Below are 14812 nucleotides of genomic sequence, written 5' to 3' on the forward strand. Positions count from 1 at the left end.
AATTTAGATTGGCTTGTACAGCGCATTCCTGTAACATCTGCTGGGCAAACAGAAAAGCAGAGGGCTCTGGCTGAACAGGGGACTTGGGGGTTCACGCTTTCTCTTCCTCTTGTGCAGGTCAGAAACTCACCAGCACAAATCTGTCCCACCACAGTAAGGAGCAGACCAAATAAAATTATTTACAGGAACTGTGATAACTGCACTATAAAATTGCATTTTTTTTTTTTTCTTTCCTGGTCTTGCAAACTTCAGCAAAGAAATAAAAATGAATGTGGCTGTTTGGTGCAATAAATCCCAAAAGGGAAGAGAATCGGTGTTCTGTGGAAGCTGGAGGATTTTCTCTAAAGGCCAATTTCAGTCCCTACATGAGGATGTGAAGTTTGCTCACAATATATTACATTACTTTTTCCAAGGGAAAAAAAAAATCATCACTGCATATCTGAGCATGTCAGGCCATTTATATTTTGAGAAAAGAACCAAATATGGCTGAGCGCAAGAGGTTAAAAATACCCTTCAAGAGTGTATGCACCACGTGAAGGGGATTTTTTTTTTAAATACCATTTGTGTGCCAAAGAAGAAAGAGGAACACAAAGTTATAGGGGTGTGACAACGGTTAAGACAATGTGACATCAGTAAGAAATATTTCGCTTTTCAAATGACACCAAAAGAAAACGGATTAGGTGAATGCATCACATCACTGGCGTATACATTGATTTATCTCTGGTACAAAAGCAGGTAAGAACCAACAGAGTTTAGTACTTTTGTGTTCCAGAGCAAATACATAGCAGGTAAGTCACCTAGCTATATGCTTTGGAAGTGCGTGTCTTAATTAAATTAACCTAACCATGGTAGGAACATGCTGGGCTTGACTCTGCCTGAAGGAAAGTCAGGAGCAGTCTGACTGCTGCAGAAGCACCTTACTGGGGTGCAGGTCAGTGAATGCTCTGACCTCCTCCAGCCCACCTCCGTACCCGTGCTTAACTTTAAATGTATGCTCCCATCCTCTTTAATTCACTGCGGGTCAAAGTTAAGCACGAGCTTAAGTAATGTCCCCCCCAGAAAAAGATTTTCAGCACAGGCTCGTATTATCCTGAACTGTCATCTAAGGGGGAAAACATGCCAGATCAGGATGCAGGGATAGGTCTCTGCACAGAGCAATCCCCATCCCACGCAAAAGAGCTGAGGGGTGGGGTGGGTGGGGTGGAAAAGGCCAATAAAAAGCAGATCCCAAAGGGTTGGACTCTTCTGGGCACTGTCCCCCCGCTCCTCGGCGAGGGGACAGCCGACTCCTCTTGGAACATGCCCTCCCCAGGTCCCTGCTTGAACAGAAAAGGGAATTATGAGCACCCCACAAACCCTCACATCCCCAGTTCCTCCCTTCACGCAGCATCCCCTCCTGTTCCCTCTTGCTGCCCAGCACCCCTCTCACATCTATTTCAGGACAGCTCAGTGACCTACAAGCTCCTGTGCCTTGAAGACAACCGCAGGCAATACCCACCCGGCACCCCCCAACGAAGGATGACCTGCTCACCCTCCTCTCCCATGCCAGATATCATACATCCTTCTCCACATCACCCTCAGACATGGCAGCTCCCCGCAAGCACCCTCCCACACTTCTCCCTGCGCATCCTCCCCTCCAGAGCGGAGCCAGTGACCCCTCCATGTCCGATCGGACTCCAAACCTCTCTCGTTTTTTGTGGGGTTGGTGTCCCTGGAGCACTTCGAATTACAAAATAGCTCATCAGGAAAGCAAATGTTATTGGAGAAGGCCTAAATGTAAGGCATAACCTACTCCACTCATGTCGCTTTTTGCCCCAAACCCACACTCCTCCTGAGATAGGCACAGCAGTTCTGCGCTGCCCAACATTTCCCTTCTTGGCTTGCTGGCATGCAGAGATATTAAAAGTCCTGTCATGCATATGCAATAGCTCACGCTTTTTCATCAGCAGCATCACCATTATTATTATTATCCTCATCATCATCAGTGGCAATATACCTGTATATAAACAGGAGGAATCGTTGAGAAACGTGCACTGTAAAATGCATTAGGATGCTTTATTATTTTTGTGTGGGTCTGTGAGGAGATCGATGAAGCTCCTTTCTGGACACCACCTGCTGCGATGCTGGAGTTGCAAAAGAATAGGGCCAGCACTCCTACAAATCCCAGCTCCCAGTAACACCTGGCCCCGTTTCTCCTCTGCTTCTAACCACCTTTGCAGGGTGCTGACTCCCTGCTGCCCACCGACCATGACTACACAGTCCACCTTGCCGCCCAGTCCTTCAAAAGCAGGGGCACCATGTACACCTGCACTCTTCTTCTTGATTTCCCAGCAGGTAAAGCAGTTCTTCCCCTCCCCAGTTGCTCCCTCTCCCTTGCAGAGAGTAATTCACCTTTTTGGTGGGACACCCCTGCCAGGAAAGCGGTGTCCTATCTTGCTCTCTCCTCCCAGTTCCCGCTATGGGGGTGACTCGAGCTCTCTTCTGGCCAGTGACTCCCTAATAATTTTTGCCAGGTGATGGGAGTCCCAAACGAGGGACTCTTGCCTGTCACCTTCTCTGGCGTGCAGACTTAACCCACTTTCCCAATGGCACGCTCATCACCTTTGCATGCTCCTCACCCAGGCTCAGTCCTCCTCTACTGCCGTGGCTCACGAACGCTGGACAGGCCACCAGCCCCTTGTTCACAGCAGAGCCTGCAGCGAGCTCCAGGTCCAGGAGCTCATCAAACATGCACAAGAGATTTTTCCAAATAATCACAGTGCTCAAAGAAAAGATCGTCGTTTCAAGTGCAGCACAGCTGCCTCTCTATTTCCAGGGGCACTTCACATTGCTCTTCTTCAGATGCCGAGCCCTTGGCCCATCACATGCACACGCTCACTGCATATATTAAATCAACTGCTACAGAGGACTGTCTTGATGGTCTACATCACGATGGGAACAGAGAAATTCCTGAGGGCTAATACTATTCAGATGTGAACTCCCACAGCCGCCTCATGCTGTCCCTCCCTCAGTTTCACCAGCTGTGAAGTGTACACACCTGTATAGACCTGACCTTGTTTTAACTTAAAACACCTTTTGTATTGTTCAATTATTGGATGATTTCTTTGCAGGATCCTTTAACTATTGCGGAGGATGCTGTCGTGGTAGGTGTTTAGTTTTTTCACTCACTCCAGCAAAGGAGTGGTGTAAACCTGTGTGGCAATAGCAGCTGAAGTGCTACATGCAGGTCACTGCTGCTTTACTGACTGCTTGTGCAATTTTAGAGTTAACAGCGCTTATGAGCTGTATTTTTGAAAGGAAAAGCCTATCTAGACAAAGGTAGGGAGATGCTTCTGCTTGCAGATGTGAGTCAGCAACTTTAACATTCTGAAAAGGTCTTTTCATTTTTTGGTTTTATGTTTATGTTTTCATGGGTGGTTTTTAAACAAAATCCATATGTATGAATAGAAAAGCATTCTCAGTTCTGACAGTTTTCATTTAGAACACATGCTGAAACCATATATGCAATGCTAGTCCGTTTTTAGCATTATTGGAGGATAGAAAAGCATGTTCTTTCCAACGTGCAGCATACACTTCAGATGGGTTTCTGGGCTGCAAAACTCTTATTTTATATTTACACCATAAACTATTTCTCTTCAGAAGGAGCAAATATTTTCTGATGCCTTCAGAAAGCTGCCAGCCCCAATCCTGCCCAGGGACCCTGCGGTGCCAACTGATGCACCACGCTACTCCATGCAGCTATCCCATGCTTAAGCTGCTCCTCTGCCACCCCAGAAGCCCAACTAAGGGTGACCCAAGTAGCCAGCCTCTGAAAAAGCCAATTCTGCATTTTGTTCAGGCCAAAGGATCAATTCTTTTTGCTGTCACACAAGCCTCAGCGAGACCTGCCTAGGCCGAGGGAGGGTTTACCCTTATGCTTTTGTGTACCAAGACATCAGTGCTCCAGAGTCTGCACAAGGGCATCTGCCAGTCATGGTTTCTGAACTCGCATCCAGCATTCGAATGCGCTGTCCCTGTTGCCTCTCCTGCGTTAAAAACATTAATGGCTGAAACTTGATACGCAACTGAGTCAAAGTGATGGCTTGGCCAGCAACCACAACGGGGAAATATTTCACAGGCAGTGTTAACATCCAGTTTGACACAACTGGCTGCGCCATAAATCCCTGCAGAGATGCCAGCGTTGAGAGCGCGGTGCAGAACGGCCCACGTAACGCACTGTTCTCGCAGTGCAGCACGCAATATTTTCTATTTTAAAAAAATACTATAGCCATCCTATGGACAGCATAAGTCTAGCTTAATAAATTAGATACAGCCCCAGCCCAACAAGGGTATACTGTCTGACAGCAGAGCTACAAATACAGCCTGCACTATTTCCTGTAATGTGCCATCTCACACGCTGCAGGCAGCTGCCAATACCATTTCTGAAGGATTTTTAAAAAGTGAGGAGTTTGATATTTAGGATGCAAATCTAGAGGATTTATGTGAGGATGGATTTGGGATTTCTTTTCAGTGGTTCTCAGTCAAATCAACCCTGGTGTTAACTTTTGAGTTCAACGAGGCCATAGTTTTATCATGTGAAGTTTTCAATTAAACAGTGGATAAAAATATATAGGGTTATACGGGGCCGTGCCATACTAGCACATCAAGCATGTTATCTTCAGATACACATTGCAAGGTTCATTCAGGTTTCATAGCAGGACTTCCACATTGCCAGTGCTAGCACTTTACCTGTTCTTCATCAGCATTCCCCACCATTCTCTCTGCTGGCCCTTGCTAGAGACTGCCCTACCCATGGAGTTTGTACCTGATTTAAATCAGGGACACATTTCCCTAGTTATCTTCTTACTGAAATTGTTCTACTGGTATTATTCTGTACAACAGACATGGCTGTACCAGTTATGAAGGTGCTTTGGATGAGTTCAGATTATTTTATAGCAGTGGAATATTCCTCTCATTAAGAGCGTTGTGTCATATTGATTAGCCAGGTACACTAATAACTATACCAAGCATGAAACAAAATTCAGATGATAACCCAAACCCTTCCCATTAATCACAAATGACTACAGGCTACAATTTGCACATGTGTACATGTGCAGGCGACATGTAGATCTGTGTGTGTGTGTGTGCATACATGCAAGGCAGGCAGAAAAATAAAAAGCAAGCAACAGCCCATGGGAATTTCCTAAGGGATTGCTCCACATACAGGGAAAAGTAGTAAAGGAAAAGTGAAAAGAAGGTTAAAACCAGACACGTATCCATCAACTCAATTAAGACCTGAGGGGAAAAGCTGAAGGCTGATGGGTGGTACAGGGAGTTAATGCTCCTCCAAGGCGGAGCGGCAGAGGAAACGCTGGAGAAGGAACTTTGCTGCCGTGCGAGCAGAATTAATGGCTGGTTCTGGCCCGGCTGAGCTGCTGAGCAGCCGCTTCTCAATGAGTTGTTAATGGGGAACATGGAGAGTTAGGAAGTAATGAGGACTTTGTCAATACAGCTGTGGATAAAAGTGGGTAAGGAACCACTTAAGGAAAAAACCATCACACAAATCTGCAACTACAGATTCTGTGCTTTCCGGTGCTTAAGAAATTACTTGCAATAATTTTGGAAGTGTTATAGAGGCTGAAAAGCAAAACAGAACCATGGGACAGATCCTTTTATTAAATCAGAAGCAGCAAGCAAGAAAGACATTTTGGTAACAGTGGCCTCATCTACAATTTCTTTTTTTTTAATTCCCGGGAAAGCAAAAGAATGAACAAACCTAAATAATCCACAGCCGCCCACAGGTGGAGGCGCTGGAGGAACACTGCTTTTGCAGGCAACACCCGGCACAAGACAAATGTCTCCATCACATCCTGGCTGGGTGCATTAGGGAAGGGGTACCCCACAAAGGGGTCCACTCCACCCCCTCCCTGTACCCCCATGCCTGCCAAAATAGCTGTCTATATACCCACAAACAGGTCTAAACCCCCTCCTGTACCTCCATGCCTGCCAAAATAGCCATCTACATGGTACCCCAGCAGGACTGGCTTGTGTCTGTGCCAACAACACAGCCAAAAAATCAGAGGGTTTCTTCCAAAGTGACCAGATTGAAAGAATATGAATTTGGGGTGGGAGGGGGTCACACATCCATCTTACGGTTGGGTTTGTTGGCATTTTGGAAGTGGAGAATCTTTTCCAGGTTTTCTGAGCAATCCTGGCCACCTTCCAACTCCTCCCCCTCCCACAAAAGCAGTGCCCCCAGCAAGAGCTTCGCTGTATAATAATTTTTCCCTTTTATTTTATACAAACACTATTAAAAACTCACTGCATTCTCATTTCTTTACCTCCATGAAGAGCAAACACAGAGAAACACTTCCTAGAAACGAAGCCCTGGATTTCTTCAAAGGTAAACATCCCATTTTATGCGTCCCCCAAGACTTTGAGGGAGGTACCGCTTTCTGTGCTGGAAAGTGCTAAGCCAGGCAGGACGGCCACCGTACCGGCTTCCCTCCTGTATCCAGCCCCCACAGAAGGACATGCAGAGCCTTTTCAGCTCCCTAACTCAGCCAAAATCCAGGTGGGCTGGAGATGGGTGGGAAGGACAGGAGCAGCTCTCATGGGGCCACAAAGCCCTGAAAGCTCCAGGGGAGCTCTCTGGCAGCATCCCGCAACCCTCTCTACCCTGGGCATGCACGGTCAGAGAGGGGAAGGCCAAGACAGTAGCCAAGTTGGCTTCACATGAGCCAAGGACAACTCCCATTTCTTGGAAATACTGCCTACAGCCAGATCTACACAGTCCTGGCTTCTCTGCACCAGCAGGGACACAGAGAGGCCAAGGATGGGGAAAGACACCTGGACCTTCTTGCTTCCTTCTGGGCTTCTTCCAACACAAAAGCAATTGCCACAGCTGGAGAAGAAGAGAGGGAATACGGCATGTAGATATGGCACAAAGCTTGCAAATATTCTGCATATAAAAATGTCATGTTTAACAAACCCACTCCCCCACTACACACAAAAACCCATCATGGAAACCGAAACCACCAGAAATAAGTCATGGACCACAAACCATGCTTGCATGTTAAAAAAAAAAGATGGGAAATAGGTAGGAAGGCTCCTCAGCGCACTAAGGAGAAGTGAGCTTCACTGATCTCTTCTCCGGGCAGCACAGGATGGTTGTGTCCAGCTGATGAAGCTCCAGAGCACAACTCCATGCAAGTATCTGGGCTCATGCTTAACCCTCCATCACTCCCACTCCAGTGCTAAGTACTAACGCATGTTTGATTAGGCAACGGGAGGAGTATTTGCAACTTCCAAAAGTGACCACAAGCTCTTGGCAATAACACTGAGTACTTGCTCTGGCCCTAACCGCACACCACAGTTGTTAAACTGCCCTGCCAAAGGAAGATGTCTTGCCAGATGGAGTATTCAAAATAAAGCAAAGAAGAACAATTGCTTTAAATAATCAGTGTTTCAAGTGCTCTAACGAAGAGAACATGCATCAAGGCATCCTCAGAGGAAGGAAAACCTATTAAAGCAAATGCTAAAAGTGATTTTTCAAATATTCCTGCCCTTTTCACTTTCCATAGGGAAGTCCACAGCAATCTCACAAAACCAGAGCCTCAGCATTATTCACCTTTATATTCCCACTAGTTCCAGTGGCATTACCCCCACAGATGGGGACTACAGATCAGGTGAGGGTATTTTCTAATTTTGGTTATTTTTTTGGCTTACTAACAACTCTTGGACACAAGTTAGGCCTTCCGCAATAACAAGGCTGGATGACAAATCATGAAATTAAAAATAATTTACAAAACCAAGAAAATTCTAGATTCTTGTCATTTCCCTCCTGTTTTTTCCATACTTTTGAAACAATACAGCAAAAAGCAACAAACATGCTCACGGAGTGACCCAAACTTGAAAAGAAACAAAACGCTATCCAAAGGCAAATGGCAGAATTCCCAGTAACACCATTAATGCCAGAGTTTCATCTTGTATGCTCTTCTGTGAATCAATATAAAAGTATTTAAATGAAGATACCATATTATATACCATTTACAATTACACATACGATGAAGTTCTCAAATGCTGCTTTTCTGAGATACAGGCCTCATACTGAAACAATAACCAAGCCCCATAAGAGCGGCTCTCAGGGCACACGTGCAGATCAGAGTTTGGCTCACACATACAGCGCAATATACATTGGGATGTAAATGTGGAGCCCAGCTTGAAAAAGCATCTTGCATGTACATCACCACGATACCCATCCTAAAAACAGATACCCATCACTTTCCACTCCTCTTGTCTCCGTACTGAGGAAGCCTGCTTTAGGGCTGGTGAGGAGCATGGCAGGGAAATAGCGCAGCATGTCTCAGCACACAAGTGGAGGTTTGTGTTACCAGAGGGTTTGCTGGGCTTTCACTGGAGATGGCTCCATTTTCTTGGCCAGCGAGCTGCTCCAGTTGCTTTCTGCAGTGCCCAGGTGCAGAGCTGCCCTGCGCTGGGCACCCTGGCTGCCAGCATTTGGTAACCCCATCGCTGGCTTCAGTGCTGTCTCCTTCTCACCTTACGGCAGACCCTGAGTCGGGACGGGGCCTCAGGCGTGCCTCCCCTGCCCTGGCCATCCCCGGAGCGGGGACAACAGCAGCACCGCCGGAGCCTGCCACGTCCCCAGCTGGGGCAACCCCAAGGTTACTCCTGCACTCAGGTACTCAGCACGGCTGGAGCCCAGCAGCTTTAACGACCTCTCCTTCCTACACACTACTCTATTCATTTTCCACTTCCCCAATCACAGCTGTCGAGCCCTATTAACACACAGAAAAAACACATTTAAACCCGAACCTGCTAGGCCAGAAATAGAAGTTCTCATTTTCTTTTCCAAAACACAGAATAGCTGAGCAACAACGAAAGGAAAAGGAAATCTCTCCCGAGTACACATCTGGAACCAATTTGCTGTATGTAGCCACTGGGTGTCACTTTTGATATATAATGGGTCAGCCACGCAGCGCTTCGGCGAGAGAAACGGATTTCAAAGAGGTGATCCTAAACCAAACCAGACTGCTCCACAGCCTCTCATGCGTAAGCTGTAATTAGCAATTAGCCAGCCAGGCTGATTTATTAATGCAACGTCTTCGGGACGACATTAAGCACCGTGCAGTGGCTCTTACCTCTCGGTCTGCAGCGTGACTTTTGACGGCTCCACGTTGGGGTTTTCCCACTCCATCTGTGGACAGTGCATGAAGTAGCAGAGGGTGTACAGAGCCTCTGGCTCCCAGTAGAGTGATCCCTGCTTCTGGTGCATTGGCGTCCCATTCCCATGCTGCTTGGCATTGAGGGGCTGGAGGTGGTGCATCGCTCGAGACACCAGGTCGCCTGGAAAAAAAATCAAAAGCTGGGTGAATGACAGGCTTTTCTGCTGCCTCTCCCCAAAGTTTTCAAACCAAAAGGTGTGCCAGGTTGGTTTTCCCTTCCATTTAACCTCACATATGCAAACAGTAAAGGATAGAACAGGATCCTGTGTACTGCTCATTACCAGGTCAGACTTCACCTGGTGGTTTACACAGCGTGGTATGACACACCTAGTGTGCAGACAAGCCCCTGAAGGCCTGGGGTAGATGGGTTTCTGCAGATACAGTGTGTCAGCAGCATCAGGCTGGCCCATCTCAGCATCACCAGAAGAGCCAGTACACCAGGGCTGGGGTCACAGCTACCTACAAGGCAGAACTTGGAGGCTGTCAAAACGCCACAGTCCCAAAAATGACCACTGGGGACAATGCAGAGTGGCACCAAAAGCCGCATGCTCCTGGGTAGAAAGTGGCAGGGAAGTGCAACAACGAAGGAGGCAGTCAAAAAACACACAGAGTGCTGCAGGAGCATGTGAAGGGACACACAGATAAAGAAAAAAGGAGAAAAAATTGCGAAAAGACAGTATCAGAAATGTGCAACTGAAATTACGATTTGTAAGCTCAGGCTGGGCCTGGAAAACTTCATGCCAGCAGAAGAGCAAAACCTGCAAAGCAGGCTCACCCAGCACCTCAGATTGCCAGAGCATAGAAAATGGCCCAAGAGAAAGATGCTCGTCATCCTTCCTGCGCCAACATGGTTCTGGGCACTTCCTCACACGGCAGGTATGAGAAACCAGCCACAATATATGGACCATGATCAGCAAAGCCAGCAAGCGAGATTAACAGGCAAATATACAGGCAAGCAGCACAGTCTCTGAGCACTGTACTGATTGTAACTAATTAACTAAAGTATCTCCCTCCGAGGCAGTGTATTTTACATTTGTTGACTAGTGACCACTCTATCAAAGGCAGGGAAACAATTGTGGTTATAAACTGCCTGTTTTCACATGTTCAAATCACTCTGAGAGTGCTTTGGGGGGAAATAATGATCTCTGATCAAATCAGATGGTTTGTTTTAAATGAAAATCTGAGCAAGAGCCCTTTGGGTCATTCTTAAGCTATACAAAAGCGAATGATGGGGAAAAGAGGACATGATTTTCCAGTGTTAAGAAGAAGTCACACGCTTTCTGTTATTCGCTTTTCCCAAGCCTCCACTGAGCACTGAAACTTGGAAGGAAAAGTTGAAAATGTACACCGAGGTAGGAACATAAAACCAAATCTGGGGAGGGGGTGGGGGGAAGGCTGAATAATGAACTCCTAGGCAAACTTAAAGGAGAACCATTTTGACTGTGTGCAAGGTACAGCTACAGGTTTTTTTGCAAAGTCCCACCCCTGTGAACATATCACCTCTCTCCAGCCTGACTCGCACAGAAAATGATGATGCTGCTGTGATAATGTGCACCAGGGAGCATAGAAACATCTTGCTGAAAAATGCTCAGACCAGTCCTCCAAAAACACAGCCTTAAAACCATGAAGAGAAGAAAACCGCTGGCATGAGAAAACTGCCGAGTCTATGATTTCAGGGTTTTGACACAATTTTTTGCTGCACTCTGCAATATTCCTCTGATTCAAAGCTTTCATTTAAAAATAGTTTCTGTCTTTTCTTTCTGCCAGGAAATTGTCATGACAGGACCAATCTTGCAGCCCTGCATGCTCATAATTTCCGAGAGAAGCTGTGCATGAGGAAAGCCTGCAGGACCAGGGCCGCAGCAGAAACACATGTGCCTCTGAGATGATTCCCCACTCCTGCAGAAAATTATCTGCAGGCAGCCACAGCAGCAGCAAAGTTTGGGACTCCCTTCACTCAGCCCACTCTGGCACAGCAAACATGCACTGCCAAGCCTTGCACAGGCCCATTTAACTGGGAGCAGCATTGCTCATAGCAAAAGGAACTTCCTCTTTTTTCCTCCAAAAGGCAAAAAAAATTGTGAAGAAGTGCTGGCTGCAACATTCAGGTTTAACAATAATAGTAAAAGCAGAGAAAAAGAAGTTGCACTGAATTCAGCCTTTTCAGACTCAAGCCACTACAGCACTAAAGCATGTGGTTAAAGTTAAGCACATGACTAGTCTTATTTCAGTGGATTGAGACAGCAGGCACCAGAGAACGCCTCTGACTTCTGTACCAATCGATGAATAAAAATCAGGATGCAATTTAGGCCCAGATTCAGGCAGCAGCATTACTTCATCCCCATTCCTCCCTGAGCGCTGGGGCGATGCGACTTCGATGACACATCCAGCACTGGAGGAAGCTGCATGGTGAGTAAGGAGGGAAAGTGGCAGCAAGAATGACGTCGGCAGGGCGGGCAGCTCAGCATCGCTGCTGATGCAAGGCTGGAGGAACTCGAGCCTCGCTGAAATCAACGGTAAGGCTCCCGTTGTTTCAATATGACCAGGAGTTCACCCTTTTATTCTGTATTTCCTCAGCTGCTTCTTAAGGAAGCCAAACCAATTCATACTATTAAAGCTGAATTAATACTTTTTATGTTTAACCCTCATTTAATTACATGATACCAAAACCTGATTGGCTTAGATCTTGCTTTTGCCTTTGCTATATTATCTCTGGTTACATTTCAAATAATTTCTATATTAACAATTATTTTAACATTCCTCTATCAGAGACAACTCAAGGCTTAAATAATCAATACCTATATAAAGCATTGAGCTTCACAGGAGACGGTAAGTAAGCACAAAAAGCTGCATTATGATCCTGGTACCCAACAGGCAGAGCACTGGAGGCAGGATGGGAACTGCTGCTTTCTATTTTATTCCATAGTGTAACCTCAGAAAAACCACTGCATGCCCTGGCGATCTTTTCCTCCTCCAGCCACATCCAGTTATGGTGCAAATTCTTCAGGGCAGAGACTGTGCCTTAGCATATCTGTGCACCAGGAGCAGTGCCAAGACAAGACGAGGTAGCTGGCAGGCACACGCACACACTATATGGCAGGACATATGCATACTCTGTAAAACGTAGCACAGTGTAACATCTGGTTCAAGATGCACGTGTGTTGTTTCAATTCCTACCACGTTTTGCTGCTTCTATTCTCTCTTGCTAAATATACTTTTGCTTCTCCATTTTCTTCCAAAAAATATAACAAGAATTGAAATTCTCTGTGATCCTGTCCAAGGCACTCCAAAGCCCATGGACGTGAAACCAGCTCCACGGTGGGACTCACTGGTCTGATCTCCAGCAGTCAGCCAACTCAAGTCTCATCTGGGAAACCCAACGTGTATTTGCTCCCCTTGCCAGCTGTAAAAGCCACAGTATATCTGAACACCAAGGGCAACCTTGAATTTGTGGCCAAGCATAGAGAAGGAAGCCCCCTTCATCACTTTGTGTTAGCCATCTCTGCTCTTCAGAGCCATGTTCAGCTCTGCAAGGGGAGGTTACCTGCTCACACCATTGCTGGTTCTTCTAAAGCTTTTTTGGCCCTGAAAACATGTCTCAGATATCAACTGAGTGCACCTGGAAGGCCAATAAATTCTTGGGTGCATCATTTCCAAAAAAACATAAAAAATGAAAATCCCAGCAGTTGAGTCGATCTTGCAACTCCAGGGATGTGGCTCCTGAGGGCTTTGGCGTCATAACCCAAGGGGCTCGGCGGGGATCCCTGCCTCGCAGTCCCCTGCGCTCATTCTCACCCCTGTACCACCACCTGCAACCCATCTGAGGAACAGACTGGGGAGCCAATCTGCCTGACAAAAGACCTTGCCAATTTTATTTTGTTTTTAATTTAAACCAAATAAACACTTCCACAATTTATGCAAGTAAGCCAAGCCAGACGACGCACAAACTGCTCTGCTGGCAAAGCCAGGGAGAGAAAGACATCATGTTGTGCAGCGTAGACACACAAAAAACCCCCCAAAAAACAAACATCCCCCCCACCCCCCCAAAAAAAAACCCAAAAAAACCCACCACAACAGCAAGGTGGGGGGATATTTGAGGATATTTTTGTTGCCGAAGCTGGGAAGCCAGAACTGGAGGGCAGGCTCCTAGAGGGCAGCAAAGGCAGCATCAAGCCCTAGGCCTTGCAGCCCTGGGTCAGGATGGGGAAGAGCTCCAGCAATGAGGCTCCATGCTAGAGCTTGCCAGCCCAGAGGAGACACGCCATGCCTTGCGTGCTGGCTAGCAAAAGACCTGCGAATCCATCACCACACTGCAGTGTGCAGGGAGCCGCCTCTGTAGCGGTCAACATTTCATCCCTTCCACAACTGAAGCAGGACTTGCCCATCACTGCTGCTGTCAGTTCATCACCGTTTCTGAATGCAAGGTCCACATACATTTGATTTAAGGATTGAAAATATTATGTAATGCACATGTTGTGACACAGGCCTGGTTTAAGGCAATACTGAATATTTAAGGAACAGCTTCACCAACTTCAAGCCAAAGATGTGATGTGACAGAGAAAGTTAAGCTGCTCCAGTCTGTATGGGGGTGGTTTATTCAACAACATACAGCACACAACTGGACTGCTCGAGCCCTCTCCACAGTGAGCAGCTAAGCATATTTTACTGTGTTTGGCTTCAGTAAAAGCTGTTACCACTGCCCTTACTATTTTAGAGGCCAAAGTTTAAAAAAATAACATATCCGTTTCTAATTTTGTAACAGAGGAGGGGTGGGAAAGAAGAAAAGCCAAAAGAGGAGGAAGAAAGAGGAAACAATAGATACCCAATGACCATTTCTGAGAAGCTTTTTGAGGGATTTTAAGGTGTGTCATGATCTTGCAAACACGCCTGTCTAGGAGCAGGCTCGCTGCTTTCAGAGGGATAAATTTCCACAGCCTAAAACATTCAGCTGGGTGTGTGATTGCACAACCACAACCCAGAGGTCAATGACACTGGACCGATCCCTACAGAGCCACTCCCTATGACACCTACCTCGAGATTTTTTTGTTCCGAAAACATGTCCTAAAACCACAAGAACAACTTAACAATATTTTTGCACACCGAAAACAACCCACACAGTTCTTTGGCCTATGTCTTTCTTTCAAAGTCCAGAGGAGAGAAGAGGACCTCTGTTGCCACCGCAGACCTCTTCCCACGTGATGCCCCGTTAGGGCACCATGCAAAGTAGCACCAGGCCATGTTTCTAGCACAACAGCATCCTGCAGGCAGCACCCATCAGTTTGATAAGGCTGGTCTGATCATCCTTCCAGCTGTCCATGACTCCAACATGTGTAGTCTGCTCTGGGGAATCATGCCCTGTGGTGGGGCATATTGACAGCAGCAGCATTACTGCTTTGCTGTGCTACCTGGGTGAACATTTTCTCCTGAAAAAAGCAGGCCAGAGCCACAGGCTGAAGTTATGTCTGCCCTTCAGAGCCCTTAACATCCTCCTGTACCCTGTCCAGACCATGAAAAAAGGAGGACTATTGGGGTCAGGGAGGTGCACTCCAGACGCCAACTTCATATCATGGCCAGTAGTTTCCAAAGCT

The 14812-nt window shown here is 46.7% G+C and overlaps 1 protein-coding gene across 3 annotated transcripts in view; it reads right to left on the reverse strand.

The window, feature by feature from the left end:
• ABTB3 (ankyrin repeat and BTB domain containing 3) overlaps window positions 1-14812 on the reverse strand; it is a 181783-nt gene that overhangs the window by 52474 nt on the left and 114497 nt on the right. For all 3 annotated transcript variants that reach the window (XM_074825816.1, XM_074825817.1, XM_074825815.1), the window contains exon 3: window positions 9141-9345. In XM_074825816.1, coding sequence (XP_074681917.1) covers window positions 9141-9345 — 205 coding nt within the window. The remainder of the gene's footprint in view (window positions 1-9140; window positions 9346-14812) is intronic.

Source organism: Strix aluco, chromosome 5 (genome assembly GCF_031877795.1).
Source record: "Strix aluco isolate bStrAlu1 chromosome 5, bStrAlu1.hap1, whole genome shotgun sequence".
NCBI lineage: Eukaryota > Metazoa > Chordata > Aves > Strigiformes > Strigidae > Strix > Strix aluco.